This window comes from Charadrius vociferus, unplaced genomic scaffold (assembly GCF_000708025.1).
Source record: "Charadrius vociferus isolate BGI_N301 unplaced genomic scaffold, ASM70802v2 scaffold278, whole genome shotgun sequence".
In the NCBI taxonomy this organism is placed as follows: Eukaryota; Metazoa; Chordata; class Aves; order Charadriiformes; family Charadriidae; genus Charadrius; species Charadrius vociferus.
In genome coordinates this window covers 1,352,954-1,373,791 of record NW_009649705.1, presented here as the reverse complement: position 1 = coordinate 1,373,791, position 20,838 = coordinate 1,352,954, and the positions used below count along the sequence as shown (strand labels likewise).

The 20,838-nt window shown below is 37.5% G+C and overlaps 1 protein-coding gene across 1 annotated transcript in view; it reads left to right on the top strand.

The window, feature by feature from the left end:
* The first annotated feature begins 537 nt into the window (after positions 1 to 537).
* SGCG (sarcoglycan, gamma (35kDa dystrophin-associated glycoprotein)) overlaps positions 538 to 20,838 on the top strand; it is a 71,056-nt gene continuing 50,755 nt past the window's right edge. Inside the window, exons 1-2 of the mRNA XM_009890618.1 lie at positions 538 to 732; positions 16,325 to 16,426. Of these exons, the coding sequence (XP_009888920.1) occupies positions 538 to 732; positions 16,325 to 16,426 (297 nt within the window). The remainder of the gene's footprint in view (positions 733 to 16,324; positions 16,427 to 20,838) is intronic.

The following is a 20,838-nucleotide window of genomic DNA, read 5'->3' as shown; positions in this document are numbered from 1 at the left end:
ACGGATTCTGAAACTTAACATATTTTGGCATTCCAGTGATACATAGTTAAGTTTTGCAACACAGAGAATATATTTTATTACTGAATTGAGGAAAGAATATGTAGGAGTGTTTTTAAACTTGTGCTTACAAGGTACCATTACCACTTTTAACTATTTATACAGTAAAATAATACTGTTCTGTGAGACACAGATTATGATACAGTCCTATGAAATGCTTCATGATGGGAGAATTAGAATATTATGGCAAATGGGAGGAAGGCATTGCCATAAACAAAATAAATTTAAGCCTCCTGAAAATTGCAATTGATGCAGTTCATATTTTAAAACATCACATGGTGTGCACTGAAAAATAAGACATAAGTGTAATTTGAATGGGACATGATGAAAATGCTTTCCAGGTAAAACTTCATAAGAGTTTCTAGTTTCTAGTAACTTGCTATTACAGTTATATCTTCATATTTTCCTTGGGGTTTTATGTAAATATTTTAAATTTAACTCAAACAACTAAGCAGCCCTTTTTTTTTTCTTACATAGCAGATGGTACGTGAACAATACACTACAACAACACCAGGCACTAGCCTAGAGAGGCCGAAGAATGAATATGTCTACAAAATTGGAATTTATGGCTGGAGAAAGCGTTGCCTCTACCTGTTTGTTCTCCTCCTGCTTATCATCCTAGTTGTGAATTTTTCTTTGACAATATGGATTCTTAAAGTGATGTGGTTTTCTCCAGTAAGTGTCCTCTTTAATTTTCATACTCTTCACTGTCTCACCACTTCACTTATTTCATATGTACATCAGCTTCTCTGTATGTAATAGATGGTTCTCTTTTTCTTCCTTCTCAATTATAATTTGTACTTTGGTTGAAAGTATGTGAGAAATATCTATCTTGGAACATACTTACTGATCTGAAATTCCTGTATTGGTAACAATCTTTAAAATACTGTGGTTGATGATACCTTACATTGAAGTGAATTCCAGCCGTTCTCAGATAATATATTTTACTGTTGTCTCATAGTCTCTGTTTAGTTTGTATTTTATAAATGGGTTTGTTGTAATTTTATCTAGTACAGAATTGCTTAGTGTTAAAATATTGCTGACAGTTGCTGTTTTTTCTTAGCTTCCTTCTGTTTATCAGCATCTAAAATTTAACAATTTATATGCCTAATTAATTACAGCTCAGAGGTAATTATTACTACTTTGTGCTTGAGGCTAAGCAGCTATATTATTTGGGAATAAATTTAATAACTTCCCACTGTCGTATGTATTTTAATATTTATAATGTAATTTTGCATGTAGTAGATTAAAAGATAACTTTCAGAAGTCTGCAAGATGTGGCTTTAGTCAAAATGCAATGAAATGCATCAGTGAATATTGAAGCTAAGCTAATTTGTTCCTAACGCACAGTTGTGATACACAGATGATTTGAATAGACTTGTTACAAGAAAAACAATAATGGTAAATTCCTACAGCTCTGCCCCTGCTGCTGAAGAAAGTGTTATATTCAAGTTCCCATTATCTATTGTTATTATGCCTCTGTCACTAAATGAAGGGCATTTTGTCTTCACAGAAGCATTTCTATACCCTACTTTCTCTTACTATAAAGGAAGTAGGTTAATTTTAAGTGCTACTTACTAATATAGTTACTGCTGCTTGAACTCCCACAAGTTTCTTCCTCCACATAAATTCTTTTCAGTGCTGTTACTGTCATACAGATTGCAGTGCAGAACATCTTAGATCATACATAATTTTCCTGTTACGCAGTTCACATGAATCACAGAGAACATGAATAACTTAATTTTTTTTTCTTCGTGGCTCAGATTTATATTTTTTAAGGAGTTTTAAAACTTATTTTCTGTTGGTTTGCTTTCACTGTATGAAACTGGGTATTTCTTCTCCAGTATCAGTCAGGGCTAAATGAATAGCATCAGAAACTCCACTTCTAGAAACTCCTATCTCCTACTAGTTATCTTTGAGGAAGGCACCAAATGCCTTGATCTGCTGAGGCAGTATCCTTCTGCCTTGGCAACAGGAGCAGTGGAATCACAGCTCAAGTAGTGCAGGCTTACATTCTTTCATAGGGTGGACTATGAATGCTGAGGTTATAAGGGTTTTCCTCAGTGTGTTAAAGAATCTGCATTCCTGACATACCTGGTTAAATAATAATGAAACTATGAACAGAGCTTCAGCAAACTCTAGCATAGAATTAACCCATGCACACATCTTCTGTCTCAACCCAAAAAACCAGACAGTTTGATAAATACTAGCAAACAAGCTAAGCTGATAAAGGAGAATGTGAACCAGACATAGACATGCTGCAAGATGAATAGATTTTAATCTCCTTGTAGAAATTTGGAAGGATGATGAAAGACAGAGACTTTTCTAAACTCCTTTGTTTGAGAGGCCTTCAGCATTAAATGAACATGACATAACTGAACAGAATTTCATTTCATTCCATTTCATAAAAGCTAGACTAAAAGGGAACAACCGTAACAGAGAATGGATTCCTTTTCTCATACTGCCCCAGTTGCATAACGTATGAGCACCCCCAAGTTGTACGAATTGATTCGCAGGTATCAGATATGTCTCATTCTTTTTTTCTATTTCTCTCCTGGTGTTCAGGGGGACAGTGTCCCACGTTTTTCCTGTGTCAGGCTCCCTGTGTCAGCAACGCCAAAGCTTAGCTTTAGTTAAGACTTACAAAGGCAGTAAGATGGGCTGCGTCCATGGGTGCAGAGAGAACTGTCTGATTCTCTTGCCAAGTCACGCTCTGCCACGTTTGAAAGGTTATGGAGACTGAGGAGATCCTCAGTGATTGGGGGGGGCGCAAATGTTGGACTTGTCTTCAAATAAAGAGGCCAGAAGGACAGTCTGGTGAATTATGGGCTGCTCAGCAGGTCCTCTTGGAAGACGTTTCAAGGCCCATGAAGGAGAATAAGTAATGGGGAACAGTCAGTATGGATTTATCAAGGGTGAATGATGCCTCACCAACATGGTTACCTTCTATGATAAAATGTCTGGATTTATAGATAACGGGAGGGCACAGGATGTCATTTACCTTGACTTTAGCAAGGCTTTTAACAGTCTTCCACAATATTCTTGTACCCTAGTTAGGACATTACAGCCATGAATGGTGGACAATCAGATGAGGAAAAAAAATGGCTGGATGGTCAGGCTCAGAAGGTAGTTATTGATGTGTTGTATCCTACATGGAGGCAGGTAATAAGTGTTGCAAGGGTCTATCCTGGGACTGGTCCTTGTTAACAACTTATTGATGACTTAGAAGAGGTGATAGAATACTTGCTCACGAAGTTTGCCGATGGTACCAATTTGGGCGTACCATTCAATACTTCCAAGTCTTGGGCTGACACTTTAGACAGCCATAGAGGGGCTGGGGGAGTGGTCCAACCTTATGAAATTCAAGAAGGACAAATGCATTGCCTGGCTGGGAGAAGCTCAATGGAGGAGGCCCTGGGGGTTGGTGGGCAGCATGAGACAGCAGTGACCCTGGCAGCAATGAAGGCCAAAACCTTCCTGGGCTGTGTGAACAGAGGCAGAGACCACGGGAAGTGATTATCTCCGGTTAACATAGCACTCATTAGACATGCATATAATACAGCCTGCAGTTTTGAGCCTCCCAACAGAGGATAGATACTGACAAACTTCAGTATAATTTTTGTTTTTAAGAAGTTTTGTCTTGTGGTTGGCCATTAGATGTTGCCAAGACAGAATCTCTTTTTTTCTATAAATAATATTACACGAGTGATTTCCTCTGAAAAACTTGTTATTAATCTTTCTTATGCCTTTGACAAAGAGAAGGAAAATGCTTCACAGTAAAAAATACATTAGTTTCTTCTTTTACCTTGTTGTCTTAATTGATTAAAATGACTGTAATTTTAAAATGGTCCACTGACTCTTAGCTTATAACATTTCAATTTCAAGGCCATCAGTTATACTAGACTAGACGCTATCATATGAGATGAAAATTCATCCTCCTAGACACTATCAGATCCTAAAATATTTAAGTAGAAAACCAGCGAATATATTGAATGCAAGAATACTCCTTTCCCTCATTGTTCTTTTCCAAATCCTTATTGTGGTGTAGGCTATAGAATTAGGCATTTCTCAGTCTTTCTGATTGATACTGTTTTGATTGCTGTGGAATAACTGATTTTTCACTGGGCTGGAGCTAACACGTGCTTTAGCTGTCACATGATTACAGCACTCACCTTGGAGACAGAAGCTTATGTTACAGCTTCTGCACCAATTAATGTTCAATGAACTTATATGAATTAGAACAAACTAGAAGAAGAGAGAGTAAAAGATTCCCAACATCAAGTGTATGATAATCAGCTGGTTAAAGCATGGGTGTCTGCGAGAAGATAAGAGATCAGATTTTCCCAGGGAAAGGAGGAATTTTGATCAGGGAGTGCAACAACCCAGTTGAGTCCTGCGAACACTTGTTCCTAGTTAAAAGGACATCAGTACCTCTTCACATGGCCACTCTTTATCCTGGTAGACTTTATTTGTAAGATGGTCAGTTATGAAATTTTGATTGTGTTCATGTCCAATGGTGATCAGATAATTTAACTGCGAGAATATTAGTATGCCTAGATCTGTTGGACAAGTGAGGAGGCTTTTTGAGAATCTAGATTTCGGAATTAGATTCTTAAATTATTTAAGTATTTCCCATGTTAATTGCCCAACATACAAATTCCAGTTGCCCAACATACAAATTCCATATTGAGATGACTGTGGAAGGCTATGTGACTGCAGACCAGTTTGGAAAAGTTGGACAGTGTTCAGCTAATCTGTAAGACAATATTTTATACAACACTAATCATCTGAAAGCTTTATAGAGATGAGCTGCTTAGTAGGAGGCATTAACAAGAAGTATTTGGCTTCTCAGTTTGTTAGATAGCTGATATGATTTCACAACTGTAATGTTTGGCTTGTATTGCTGCAGGCTAGTGATTTCTGAGGGTTTTGTTGGTGTTTTTTTTTTTTTTCATTTTTATTTTTTCTTTGTCTTTATATTGCTTAGAGAAAACTAAGTTCATGAGACTGGTTTCACATTTTCTCCTGAATATAACTTGATCTCCAGAGGTCCCTTCCAACCTTGACCATTCTGTGATTCTGTGATAACAGGCTTTAGCTGTCCTATCTTGCTGTCACATAGAGAATTAGTACTCATATCCTCAGAACTTCACCCATAATAGTGATCCATTGTGCATACACTATCATCATTGAAGACTTGCACCAAAACTTTTAGGTCGCTATTGAATTTCATAGATTGTCATGGTAGTACTCTAAAACTTGTGTGAAAAGTGCACCTGATCAGATGATTACCGCTTCTGATGCAATAGCAAATTTTGTTCAGAAGCCTCACATTAATTCAATTATGATATCATTCAGGTTATGATATGTTATCATAACACCAAGAACAGTCATGTGCCCAAGATAATTCCTAACTTTTTTAAGCCTCTGATGGAGAAACCCATGTTTCCATGGGTTTTCATGGATACCACAGCTATCACAGGCTTTTGGAATACAAAAGGTCAAGGCAATTGTCCTGTTTCATGTTGATAAGGCCAGACAGTCACGATTTCCCAGGATAACTAGGTGCCTTTCCCCAGTCTGGAGTTTGGTATGAAGGTTTTTCTCTGACAAAAAATTTTAAGCACAGTGCAAGTAAGAGGCAGGGAGGTCTTTATAGTTTTAGATGCGCTGTCAGTCAAACGATTCAAATCTGCGCTCAATCCCATGTTCTCCTGCCATCCATGTTAAACCTTACTTGGGTTTGAGTCACTAACAAGAGGAAAGTCAAACCCTAATACTAAGCCTTAGAACAACCTGTGGATCCCCTTAGCATGACAGGAATTAACTTGGTATATGGAGGGCCAAGCACACAATGCCCAGTCCATCAATGTGTAGCCTAAGCTTGATTCTTCCTAAGACCAGGATAAATGTTTAGCCTGTTCTTGTGCCTGCACTTCAGCTGGACGTAAAGACATAGGCAATGAGAATTGGGAAAGCTTCTGCACATTTAGGCCTGAAAGTCATCTTTACTTCCAGTTTCTCTTTTATGCACAGTTATTTTTGGCACTGGAATAAATAGGACAGTTGCTACAGTTGGACAGACAAATACAGGGTTTTCCAAATACTTTTAACAGGTATTTTCTTCTTTTGGCTTGCTTGTAATTAGTGAGTGCTCTACCCACATACCTGTTCCCAGAAACTTTTATTGCAGACATACCACTGTTGCTTATCTTCTTGGGTTCTCATGGGCAATTAGTAACTAATATAGACAAAGTATTAAAAAATGGGGTTTTGTTACTTTCCAAAGTTTTCCATAAGGCAATGCCAATTCATTTATATTTAATTGTATAAGAAAATGTTGAAAAGCTAACTATAATCTTACAGCCAATGGCTATGTATACACATTAGTTGGCTGATAATTACACTGGTCTAGATCTATAAACATTATGTGCATTTTATAGTGGAATACTTACATAAACAGCTATGTAAGCACTTTAAAAATTCAGGCACCGAAAATGTAAGGGCTCACTTAAGGAACTATGGAAAATACGAAACTAGGAATGTGATGAATTAAGAAAGCAAAATTTTAACTGAAAATCAAGTAATACTTTCTGACAGTGAGACTTACTAGACTCTGTAATAGCATGCCTTATTAAATTGGAGATGCTCAGTCATTTGGAACATTTGAAACCAGACTAGACAGCAATGAAAATGTACGGTAAAGAACACTCGTTCACGGCAAGATTTCTCCTTCGCTCCAAAGACATACACTAATGAACCTGTACAGCCTTTCTGTGTGTTTTATCATTAACAGTGTATGCTCCGTGGAATTAGTTGCCATTTTGAGGGTATTACATTTTTAAATACTCAAATGAAATAAAATATTTATTTAATTACTCACATATTCTCATCCTAAATTTTATCAAAATATTTTCTCGTCAGAACACCAATATTCCATAGTTTCTACTCTGGATAATCCTGAACACCTGTATTTTGCTATTTTTTCATTAAGTTAAAAATAATTTGCCTCCAACCAGGCCACAATTATTCCCATTATCTCTATCAGACAGTGAATATTTAAATATTTTATGCAAAGAATAATAGCTGAAAAGAAAGATGCTGAGATATTTATTGCAGAAAATCTGTTATCAAAGTCAGACTTCTCAGTCGGGTGATATATATGTACATATATATAAAATGTATTTTATTAAAGCATTCGATTAATCTGAATTATATGATAAGTCAAATCATGTGTATGTAAAAGAGCGTGGAGCCCTCATTTAAATGAAAAAAAGATCCAAGTTTACTGTCGTTGGAATAATATATATTGATAAAGAGTTTTAAAACATCTGAGTACAGTGAGATTATAGTTTAAGAACTGTGGACAGGTGAGATCATAAGGCTTGATGACAACTCCTGATTCTGCTTTGCTAGTTTTAAGTTTTATGGGAAAACTTAAATGAAGCTGCTCTTGGCAGACCTTCTGCCAAAGGAAAATCAGATGTTCTGGTCTTGTGATTTGACTACCACCTTCTTTCTGAGCCTTAACACAACCAGTAACTTTTTAACATTCAACTGCACATTTTTGTGGGGTTTTGGCACGTATTTTTGCTCCCAGGGCCAAGGAGAGCTGTTGTAATGTAGGAAATAGGAACTATGAGTGATAGACCTGGTGAAATTTACAATTTGTGTAGCCCAAGAGTGACCTGAAAAAGGTCTCTGTCCGTGAAACTTAACCTATTGTTTCTAGTGCTATCACCTGACTTCGTAAAAGATGTTAATTATCCCTAAAGACTTTTTATATATCTTTAGATCATCATATACTCAATAACACTATTACCAAGATTCACATACTCAGTGAAAATTCATTGTAGCATTTCTTAGAATAGTGTAACTAGACATGGAGTGGTTGAAGTTAAGGAGACCAATGAAAGCAAATGGCATTTCCAAAATGTGGGACCCTGGGACTTCCCAGTGCCTGGATCCAAGTGCACGCCCTGATGGCATCTTGCCTGCATGTGAGGTCCACCCCTGACCCCAGGTGCCCAGGTGCTTACAGGATTGATGCATGCAGGCACTTTCCTGCTCAAAATCCACTATTCCAAAGGGGTGCTGACATGGGTGATGGGGGACACACTGTGGTGTGCACCTACTCTGCAGTTGTGTACCCAGCATCAAGCCCAGCCTACTGAAATAACCACAACATGGAGAAATTGAACAACTTAGGTTTAATTCCCATTTCTGTGTTCCATATATGAATAGTTGCATATACATTCAAACATGAAATCCGGCCCTCTGATCAGAAACATTTGCTGTGCAGAGTTCCTCAACTACTGTTTTTCCCTGTAGAACTCTTAGGACTTGGTTTTGAGACTGACACTAAAATAACATGACCCTGTCAAGCTCCAGTAGGAATCAGTGAGACAGAAAAGTAACCGCTGTTCTCAAATGATGGCTCCTTAAGACATCCATTGTTTACATCGTTCGTATGTCATGTTCCAGTTCACGTATTGTCTGTTGTGTTAGTATTTGCAGTTAATAAATGCCTTCTGTATGTTCCTGCAATGTGTAGCACAACAGGGCTTCTATCCATTTTGGGACAGGAAAGGACCTGGAGGTGTTGGTTGACAGCTGGCTGAATATGAGCCAGCAGTGTGCCCAGGTGACCAAGAAGGCCAACAGCATCCTGGCTTGTATTAGAAATAGTGTGACCAGCAGGACTAGGGAGGTGATTGTCCCCCTGTAGTCAGCACTGGTGAGGCCCCACCTCGAGTGCTGTGTTCAGTTTTGGGCCCCTCACTGCAAGAAAGACATTGAGGTGCTGGAGCGTGTCCAGAGAAGGGCAACAAATCTGGTGAGGGGTCTGGAGAACAAGTCTTATGAGGAGCGGCTGAGGGAACTGGGGTTGTTTTGCCTGGAGAAAAGGAGGCTGAAGAAAGACCTTATTGTTCTCTACAACTACCTGGAAGGAGGTTGTAGTGAGGTGGGGGTCGATCTCTTCTTGCAAGTAACAGGCGATAGGACAAGAGGAAATGGCCTCAAGTTGTGCCGGGGGAGGTTGAAATTGGATATTAGGAAAAATTTCTTCACAGAAAAGGTTATTAAGCATTAGAATAGGCTGCCCAGGGAATAGGTGGAGTCACCATCCCTGGAGGTATTTAAAAGACGGGTAGATGTAGTGCTGAGGGACATGGTTTACTGGTGGTTTTGGCAGTGTTAGGTTGATGGTTGGACTCAATGATCTTAAAGGTTCCTTCCAACCTAGATGATTCTGTGATTCTAAGATTAGGAAAGGACAATAAATATTACAAATATTATGTAACAAGCAGTTTCCCATTAAATAGGTTCAACCTTGGATAAGATTAATCCAAGCTTAAAAGTCCATTCTCCTAAAATGTAGGGATCTGGCTGCTGAACAGTTTTAGGAGTATTAATATTGAATTATACCTTTGGAGTTCTGTTGTTTTATTGATTCTTTCTTACCCCACACAGAAACTGTGTTTCCATATAGGCTTTTCTTAGAGGACCAGTATGTAGAAGACAAGTAGAGTCAGAATGGAATGTATTGTTCTTCAGAAGAATCATACAATAAATAGCCAATGGCTAAGCTGTACACCATTTTTGTTTCAGTTGGTGTGAACTAACAAGAAATTGAATGGTTTCTATGATTTTTTTACAGGTCTTTGAAGACTTTGAAATATGTAATAAAGATCTTACTAGTAGCCTTACTGCTGTTTTTACAAATCCCCGAGCCTGTGAATTCTAGAAGCACATGACCACTCCTACGATTTCTTCCATTCCTTTTTATCTAGCATATGTTTTCCCATTGTTAGTTCTTCACTGTTAACGCAACATTTCTTTGTCCTTTTTTTATCTCGCATTTTCATCATCTTGACTATTTAGACAGCAAATTCTGTCAGGGCGGACATGTTTGTCACTGTGTGCTTACACAAGGCATAGAGCACTGAGACCATAAAACAAAACGCTTCTGAGTACAAATGATAGGATTTACAAAATTGAATCAATACGTAGTCTGTGTAATCATATACACCATGCAAATATCCCCGATTCTTCACAGTAATTCAAGAAATCAACATTATGCACTGTTGTTCAGCAGAAAATCCTTTTGACAACCTTTGCAAATCAAAGGAAAAGATTTAGTTCAATTTCTTTTTCTAAGTCACATGATTATAAATGTTAATATAATAAAATTAATTAGCCAACTTATAAAAACTCGATTCCTGAGTAAATGTATGTAACAGTGGGAGCAGCAGTGTATTTTTCTAATCTTGAATAAATCAGTCACAGAAGATATAATGCCAGATGCAGTGGTATTTTTATTAGCAGAGTATTGTCCAGCTTTGAAATGTCTGTGCAGTGCAGAACCAGAAACAGAATTTGGTTCTTGCCAAACAAGAAAAAAAAGCTGGAACTGAAACTGTTTTGAGAAGCTATTTTTTCCTTTTGAGTAGCTATTTTTTCCTTTTGAGTAATACCTGTTGTAATTAATATCTTTCTTTATTTAAGGAAATCTGTTGTTCTATATATTGGGACAACAAGGATCTGAAAATATCTTGAAAGTACGCATCTTAAATATGAATCCTATTTTATGAAAGAAATCTCATCAAAACTAAGCAAATGTCAGTGGTATGATGAATTTGCATCTTTCATAGCCATTTCCTTACAAATCTGTTGAGTTCAAAGTGGCCATCTACTTTTCTAGATCATGGAATATTACCTACCCACTTTCTAGCCATATTCACAAGGAGTGTTTTAGTCCGTATCCAGCCCTATGCCAGGTGACACTAACTTCTGTACCAGGAGTTCTTGCTGTTGCTAAGGGCTCTGCTTTGACCAATGTCTTCAACAGAAAAGACTTCACTGTCATCTAAGAAGAGGACTTGGATAACTTTCTCTGTCTGAGCCCAGGAAATTGAGTCCTTGCAACAGAAAATGAGATGAGGCATCAGTAATGTTATTATCCCAAGCACGTACTTAGCTCCAAAATAGATATTGTAAGTCAAACAGAGAGTTTCATCAGATTCATTACCAACCCTGTTTTGCTGATTGCTCTTTAACAGTCTCTACCCACAGCCCTATTATCTCAATGAAACAGTACGCTCTTGTTTGCAAAGCAAGTTCTCTAAATAGTAATTGCTGCAAGAAGTACTGCAGTGAAAGCTGGATCTATAAAGCCATTAATTGAACTAGCTTTGGGGCACAACAAATGATGTCTTGGTCTGAACTTGCCAAGGTCCTTCCCTGGGCTGGCATCAAAGTAGGATGTAAGTATTGTATAAGTAAGAGAAGGTGTTACCTGAATGGAAATGCTGCATCCTATCCACTCTGAAGTTGATATCATTATCTGTTCCAATCAGCAACTACAGTATGTGTGTACTTTTCATGTTTGGAAAATTGGGATATTCGGGGAGCAGGTATTAGAAATCAAACCTGCTATTAAATCCCGGGACGGGAGCTACTTTAATGTGAATTGAGCGCATGTTAATGTTTGAATCAGCTCAGAGATTTTATTGTTGTAACCGTGCTAACATATGGTATGCCCGTCTTTCCAGTATTTGATATCTCCCCAAAAAAGGAAAATACACATCTTCCTGTGCAGCTATTAGCTGATAGATAGACCATTTAATATTCATTGTTTAGAGGAGTCCGAGGACTGGAATTGAGCCTAATGCTGAGAAGGTACAGAAACAGTGATGATATGATATAATAAGAAGAGTGGTTGATCCAATATAGTAAGCCCCCACATCTATCAGTTTCTATGTTGGTAGGAAAATGCAAGTTAGAGTTATTGATTGAATTTAGGTGACTAGAAATACTCATCATAAACTGAATGAGTGTACTTTGTCCCTCGTCCTCATTTCTAAGGGCCACATGCCTACAGCAGCAGACCCCTACATTGTTATATTGGCTTGGGAGATAAATCCCAAATGTATCATCTGATGCTCATTTGACTCCATAAGCCATAGACAGCACAAGGCTCAGCTGCCTGAAAACAAGTCACTGTGAGTGCAAGAGCCCTAGAGCTGCAGCTGCTTGCTTCCACTCCCAGTAGTCCTACAGCAACGTGCATCTCTTTCCAAGTGACTTTCTTGGTCCTGAGACAGAGCAGCAGATCCCACTATGACAGCAGGCAAAGGAGGGAAAGTTCTCGCATCCTGTTTTAAGAAGACAGTCCTTTAATGCTAGCCACACCAATCCTGTCATACTTGATTTATCCAGTCACGTCTATGTTTTCCTCAACATAGATATTCATAGCCAGAAGGCCGCCATACCAACATGGATATTCATAACCAGAAGAAGGCCGTACCTCCAGACCCATCAGTATGACTTTTGGAACTTTTTGGTCCTGATGAAGGACTCAGTCCTTGCATAGTCCTCTAAAAGAAACTTAAAGACCTTCCCACAGCTTGTGGACATACTACATTTCTCTGCTGGCTTCGTGGAGAATGGAACTTCTTCCTCTTTTTTCAGAGGAAAAATGCTTTACATTTGTTGTGTCTAGAGTCTAAGAGAGTCTAACCCGTCCAAGATGGTCTTCCCATCCAGATGCTCCACAGCACAATGAGTCTTGCCTAGGATTCTAGTAGTGGTAGCTACTTATTTCAGGTGATTTGGAGTATCCCTACGTAGGCAATTTGCTGATTAGCTGTCAAATCTTTTACACTGTGATTTCTGAATTAAAGAGCCTTTTGTTGGGCTTTTATGAGGCTTGAACCCACTCAGAGCTTGAATTTCTTGTAGAAGGCCTTGTCTCTCTTTCTACAAAGCACTTAACCACCTCAAGAGCATTTTCAAATGATGAAAAATGCTTCTGCCACGGTTGAAGACATCCTGTTGCTCCAATTAGAGTCTGCCTAGCAGTTCTGAAATGAAAACTGGTCACACCTTTGTGAACACTAATGCTAAATTGCATCTTTGGTGCATAAGGGTTTGGCAGCTGCCAGCAGTTCCCACCCCAGTCAACTCCTTGCAGCAAGAGCAAAATCTGCTTTGTGTCTACAGAGATACCGTTTCATCCTCCTCTTCTATACAGCCCAATCCCTGCCTTGCTGAGGGCTTTGACTCATTAGAAAACATGAGTCTTGGGGTTATATGCACGACAATGTGTTACAGCTCAGGGCCAAGCGCACCCAAGCATCAGCATCAGGATAACAAGAATCCAGACTTGCCATACATCCGCTATGTTTAATGAAGCTTTTTTTTTTCCTAATCAATAGCTTATCATATAGCTGCATCAAAATCCGTGTCTAACTGATATTAGGACCCTTTCCTCAAGTCAATAGAAATATTTTTATTCAATTATTTGAATAGGAACAGAATCAAATCCTTGAAACTGAGAGCATCAAGGTTATTCATCACTGAGGAAGTCACAATACTCAGTAAATAATAATTGACTTCTAAATGGTAATGTAAGAAGCAGAGCGGTTGTTAAGAGAACATTATGTGTAACTATTATAGTCCTCCTTTTTATGGAACTTATCGTTGGATCTCAGTGCATTAGGGTGGTTGTTTATCCTAAAACCCTCACTTTTACATTTCATGCAGCTTCAATTTGCCAATTATAAAAGTGGGCTAATAGAATTTCCCCATCTCACAGTACTGTATAACTCAATACTTCTACAATCTTGAGATGCTCAAATATCATGGTACTAAGGAAATAATAACTGTTTACAGTCACAATGGTAATAGAAGTGAGGATCATTATATGAAATCTACATTTTTGTTGTTCTCATGCATGTTACAGAGTTTATCTGTTTGTTGTCACAGATAGTCATTTATGAAGGTAACCCAAGTCTAAATTTCCATATGTTTTTGCACTTCCCGAGCGCTCAATGAGAATGGATAATGAGGCTCTTATTCAAATATGTGAGAACGTGAGCTTTGTGTCAATGCTTAAATGAAATATCTGATGAAGAAAATAGGATATATTTGAGAACATACTTATACAAAGTAATCCTGAGTGATATGACTGGATTTACTGAAAAATAAGAACTTATAGATAAGTTAAAGTGCAAAGTTTTGTCACATGGCATATTATTCTTGATGTCAAAGACATTCCTTTGTCTATATAGCACTTTTAGAATAATCATTGCTGAAGAATCCGAATCCATTAAAAAGAGTATGCTGAGTAAATTGCATAATCTTCTTTTTTAACATCAATTATAGTCTTTTTGTCTCTACTTGAAATTTCTTCCTGGCAAAGCCAAAGGCAGGATACAGATTGCCACCCAGGAGTTTGTTAACTTTCCTCAATCTGCTTCAGAGCAAGAATTAATTGCTACTTCTTCCTCTTCCTTCTTAAATCTCAGTGTCATTTTTATACTTACTCTAGAATATACTATTTATTTTGTTACTTATATTCCAGGAAAAATATGCAAACTGTGTTTAAACCTGATGGTTAATACAACTTACTTTCAGCTGATGAGAAGAGGCATGAGATCAGAGCTATAATGAGATCCTAAATTTAGTTAATTAAATGAGAGCAATTTGTTAGTGGCATTTTCTTTAGAATACCCTGATGTTTCATGTCATGTTTTTCAAAAGTGTTTGTCATAAAACCTGTGTTTTTATGGTGTGGAAGTGACCTCTGTTTTGTGGTACAGGTTAGAAAAAACTGTCTATAGTCTTTACTAGAAAAAACATTTCTAAATCACTCAATGCTGCCTAGGAATTGTGATTATGAAAGCCATAGGGGGCTCATCATAGGTATTATTTTAGTTTTGCCTCATGAGGTGTATCAGTACACACCAGGTACTTTTTAAAAGCTTTGCAGTGGTCTAGAATTTAGAAATTGTATCTCCTTCCACTGAGAAAAGTCAGTACATTGTGTATTTCAGAGCAGTAAAATATTTGACACTGAATAACAGATTCCATAAATAGCTATTCTAAAAGCCTCTTTCCTGAAATAAATCCTTGCTGAGGAGGAATTGCAGTTGTACTCTCCAGTGGAGTGAACTGCTGACATGAATATTTCCTACCTTATGGAATTCAAGCAAAGCTTATTTCTCTCTTTGTCTCTCTTCAAGCCTGTTTAAAGAAAATAGCTACACTTTTTTCATTGAAGTCTGGTTAGACATGATATTTAGAATTGTATGTGTATATATATATATATATATAAAATACATATATAATCTCATTGGCAAGAACATACCATATTTGAAAATAATTAGTCTCTTAAAGTTACAACTTTTTTTACTGGTAGGCATAATCCATCAGATGAACAGGTTATTGATGTGTCACCAGTGGCCTGTTGTGTATCTCTTCTTCTCTGCTGACATGGAGAATAACCTGAAAAATATTTGGGGTGGAAATACTTCTTGGATTTATTGTTTATTATTTCACCCTCCCACCTAGTCCTTGTAGTTTGAGGCAGTTAACTTGAAATATTTTTGTGTTTGGCCAAGCTGTAAGGCTGCAAATTTTTTGCCAAGTTTTTTCTCACTTTTTATGGCAGGGGGAGGGGTGAATCCTTTACAAATTAGCTAAATACCTGTGAAATACCTTGCAGCTGAAGCCTGCAAGTCCTCAGATGTACTTACTGAAGTAACTCCTCACTCATTTTTCACATAAAAAGAATGAAATAAGATACGGGCTGGAAAGCACAACTGGGCTGAAATCAGGAGGGAAAGATTAAGAGAGAATAAGGAGGGTACAAAAACTGACAAGGATGTAACAGAGGGAAAGGAGGATGACAGTGAGAGATGGAGCCTTTGCCTATAATTAGAGGAGAAGAAAAATAAACCAGGGATGAAAACTGAATTAACAAGAAAGACATAATTACTGAAAATGGAAGCAAATAAAAATCCCCCTTTGTCTCTTCAATAGGCTTAGAAGTATTTAATTCCTTGTAAAATATATTATTGATAGAATAAACCTTGAGATGTTAACATAAAGGTTTGTTTTATGTGAGTACTCATGTCTAAAAGTTTATTGTTCATGATGTTTTAGAAGGCAAGTACAAAGGCTATTTCAGCACAGCCAATACAAATTCAATTCTTTTAAAGTTAATGACTGTAATATTGTATTTTTATCTCAAAAAAAAAAAAATCCAAACTTTAGTAACTCTTTCTTGAAAGCCACAGTTTCTTAAAGAAAAATAGTCCTGGAAGAAACAAGGCATTCTCAAAATTTTAAATGCATTAGTATGGGTATCTTTATCAATAGAGTGGAGGAAGGCAGCTCTGGAAATTTTCAGTTTCTGAAAAGAACAAAAAATAAATACAACAGCAATAATAACATGTGCATAATTCTTGCATTTTCTCAGACTGGAATGGGACACCTGCGTGTTACGAAAGAAGGCCTTCGTTTGGAAGGGGAATCGGAATTCTTATTCCCTCTTTATGCCAAAGAAATCCATTCTCGAGTGGTAAGCACATAATCTTCTAATAATGCTAAAATAAAATGAATGCACTTACGAACAGTTGAATTTAGGCAAAGCCCAGGCACCTGTCACTGAAATAGCGTGTGTGTATGTATATATATGTGCCTATACACACATATTGTTGCATACTTTACAAGCACGATCATTTTGGCAATGTTCTGATACTATGGCAGAGTTAATATTTTTCTCTTAGACATATGATAAGAAATAGCTCAAAAAGGAATTATAAAGGTCATTGTATATAAGCAATGCTAAAATTTTTAAGTGTATAAAGTTGTTCATTATTTCTACTGAGATTATTTTTTAATGAAGGCTTGCCTGGGAAACTGCTTGTTTTGTTTATTCATCCATAATGGAATAGTTTAAACATCTCTAAAATTAATGGATCTTATTGGAAAAGTTACAATTTCTCTACTAAGTTCAGTTTTTGTCACTTCTAGGACAATGATATTAAATGTATGATATCTTGATATATTTATCTATATAAAATCTACAAGACTAAATGGGAAGATTTACGATTGAATCTTGTTTACACAGATAGAAAATTTTATTATTATTACTGAGGTAAAAAGGAATAACATACTTGGTCAAAGAAAATATTTATCAAGCAGATGAAAATGGCAGATTAATATGGGTACGGTATGAAAGATTTTTGTTGAAGTATTTGGTTTAGAGGCAGAAAGAGAGACTGAGTTGGTTTTTAATTATCCAGGTGAACTCTGAAACTTATTCAGGTGAATTTTTTGTACAGCAATTACCTGTTTCTGGCAAACACAATGAATATTTTTCAGAACTATTGTCTGTAATATAAATTCTCACAAAATAAAGCCGTGTTTTATGAACACTGTCATCGACCAATGGGACATTTCATTGAATAAAATGCAATTCAATGAGAGTAAAAGCTGAATATGTCTCTTTCATTCCTTCAAACATGTAATCATCCTATCTAAGTCATTAGAAGAAATAGCTGGCTATGAGACTTCTCTGAAACTAAGGGAAAAGTTAGTGTTTGTATCGCTATAGCAAGAGAAAATGTATATAAATTTATCTGAAAACATGGTTGATGTAGGATTTATGATGAGATTGTTAAAATGCTCAATTACTGAAATTTAAGAAGTGCCAACGTATTTTATGTCTATTAAGACTTTCTTTTTCTCTCTGTCTGCAACAAATATTTCCAATAGCAGGAACAGCTCATACTCAGATGGTGAAATTCCATTGCTGAGTCTATATTTCCATTTTGTTTCTTATGCTGTGTTCTTTTCTCATAGGCAGTGGATAAACTATTTATGTCCTTAAATGAATTTCCCTTGAGGTTGTTTATCCAGTAAGACGTGTAACATTTTAAGACCAGCATAGCTAATACTTAAAAACTCGGTCTGCCCCAAAAAATTGTTATGCAATGTTAAGCTACTATTCATGCTCTTTTAATATTCATTCCAGCTCTTAATATGTTTAGTATAATATAGAAAGAAAGAGGTGTGGCAGCATCTAATATAAGCTTAGCTGTCTAATGACCCATTGTGATCATTAGTAGCATGCACTAATTAGAGCCTTCAGGCTACTGCGTATCTCTGCCCCCTACAAACTGGTAATTCAGTAGAGGGGTTTTGTTTGTTTGTTTGCCTGTTTTTTTAAAATATTTGAACTCTCTAGAGGCTTAATTGCCTGACTGATCTCCTGATCAAGGCTTGATCTCCTGAGTGCCATCTGTATGTTATCAGATCTATATATTCTCATAAAGTTGCTTATTTGTTATGATTCCTTTTTCTAAGTTTGTCTGTTAGAGAATTGGGCCACTCACAGCAATCATAGCAGCTTTCTCCCTCGCCTTAATAGTGTTCTCCCTGCAGTCTCCTAACAGCTTTTCTCACCTAATGAGGTCTCCAAAGCGCTAAGAAAATACACAGTAGAAAATCTACTTGCTGTGCATCATCTCTAGAGCCTATTACAAGTTTATACCTTCATTATGAGTCCAACACAGAGTTGTGGGCAACACTGTTGCATCTTAGCTAATACATATTCATGCAAAGATAAAAGATGAACATTTATAAATATGTTAGTTGATTTTAATTAGTTAACAACACACGTGTGGAAGCTGCAGGTCTAGAATACAGTTTATTTGCACTTACATTTGATATTATAAATTACTAACATTTTTTAAGACAACCGGTGGCAGTCAAATTAGCGTAATAAAGGTGCCCAGATTTGCGGATCATTTAGCACATGTGCTTATATGTAATATATTTACCTGATCTTTGTTGACCTTCCTTTTCCACTTCATACTAACTATTAATGTTCATTCTAACACACTGCTTACTTTTTGCTTAAGACTTTTTTTTATTTTTATTAATTCTGTTAGCTTTCACTTTTTCCTGATATAATTTATAAAATGAGATTCATTTATTTTGCTCACTTAGTGACTTGTTTTGACATAGCCTAAGATATACTTTTTTTTAAAAAAAGTGTAAGTTGGGCTCCAAACTGTGTATTGCTCCTACTGCTGTTATTAGATAAGAGTTTGTAGTAAAATTCCGTGTGGAAAATGTGTGAAAAATTCTCAGATTATCTCATACTCTAAGCATTAAATTATGATGGGAACATGCCTTGGGAGTGATTTTCAGGGACTGGCCCTTCAAGGTGCTGCATAGTTGCTCTTGAGTCCAGAAAAAGTACCAGAAGCCATATATGTGGAAAAGACTGATCTTTAACGATATACCAGTAGTTAGTAGCTCACTTATTTATCTAGGAATGAGTATCCCCTCTGAGGTCACAAGCAGGCAGCTTGCTAATACCCTCTTCATATCACATATTGCCTGATAATTTGGCAACTGAGATTTGCTTAGGGACTTTTATCAGTTACTAGGTTCCTGTCTTTTAGATACAAAATATGCTTTAGTGTGAAAGCACCTGTACGGCAAAAAACTTCCTCCCCTCTTTTTAAATCTACAGGTCTGGCTACAATTTGCTGATCCAAATGAGCGTGATCAGACTTTTCGTGCCCAGATAATTTTCTGATACTCAAAATCAAGTACAAACAGTTGCCAGTATGATCTTCCTGAAAATCAGCCGCATTTAAAGACAATTCAGGTGGTAAATCGAAGAAAAACATAAGAACTTATTCAATGCCCACCTCACAAACTTGTAGGATGCTTTGAAATGATCCCTGCCAGGTCTCTTGCCATGAACCTTTCATTACTGCATGTATATCTTGTGTGGTGGAGCACAGCAGGTAGCTAGGTCTTTCAAAACAGTTATTCATCTGCTCTTCAAGACAAGGAGAAGCTTGGGAAGGCTCCAACAGGCCTGAAGTACAGACAGTTTGAGTGGAAGGTCTGGGAATAAGTAATGGAAATTATGTCACCTGGGAGGCATTCAACAAGCCCAACACCAAGCTGTGGGTTAACACAAGGGGATGTTTTGATGAAGCAATTCCATGCTGGCTGCAGTCTAAGAGTGTCATGAAATTTTGAATTGCCTACCATAGCTAGCCTGGATTGTGGTGAGGTGTGGTAGGGATGAATGAAGATACCAATTACAGCTGCTTGGCATGCCCTGGCTCCCATAAGTAGCACAGAATGATGGGTAGTCATGAGGCTCTGACTGCTCTGCAGATGTCCCACCTGTGACAGTTCCTTTATGCCAGGTGTGTGTGGCTACTTGCCCTACCTTAGTAGAACATCTCATGTGCTTATTATCAGACTGATGCAGGATTGGAAGTCCAGGCCAGCGGTATGGGAGGAAAGGCAGAGATGGAAAAGAGGTGGAGAAGTGAAATCTGAGAGGGCTGACAGTGATAAATGATGCCGGACAGGTGTCCTTTCAAGGGCAGTATGATTTGCTGCAGCCCCTCTTCTTGGATCCTTCCTTTGGGTGAGCTATGTCTTTGCCTTTCCCTGGACCAAATCTTCTCTTGCCTCCTGCCCCTTCTAGTACACCTGATGCTCACTGCAACTCTCCTGGGCCTTGGCAGAGAAGTGAATGAGAGTCAAAGAGGTTTGAGGTGTCCATGGTTAGCCTTTTACGTGGCTACATTTGTTTTCCAGTGATTTCAGGCTTAGAGAGGGCATTGGAAGTTGTTGCATGGTTTGTTGGCTTTCCTGCAACAAACACAGAGCTAGCCTGTTGGAGCAGGGACATGTCACCAGGGGTTTGGCAGTGGTCTCTGAACTGCATACCTCATTCAGCTCGGCACAGAATGGTCAAACCATCATCCTCCTGTTGGTCATATTCTCTTCTGTGCAAGTGTGTAGTTTTGTAGTTTGGTTTAGGTTTTAACGTAAAATTACATGCTTCCTAGTACCCTGTCTAGGACTTTCTATTTTTCCTCAGATGATTTCCCAGCCACAAAGTTTTGGAAATGAGTATGATCCTCTTAAACTCCTATGAGAATGTGT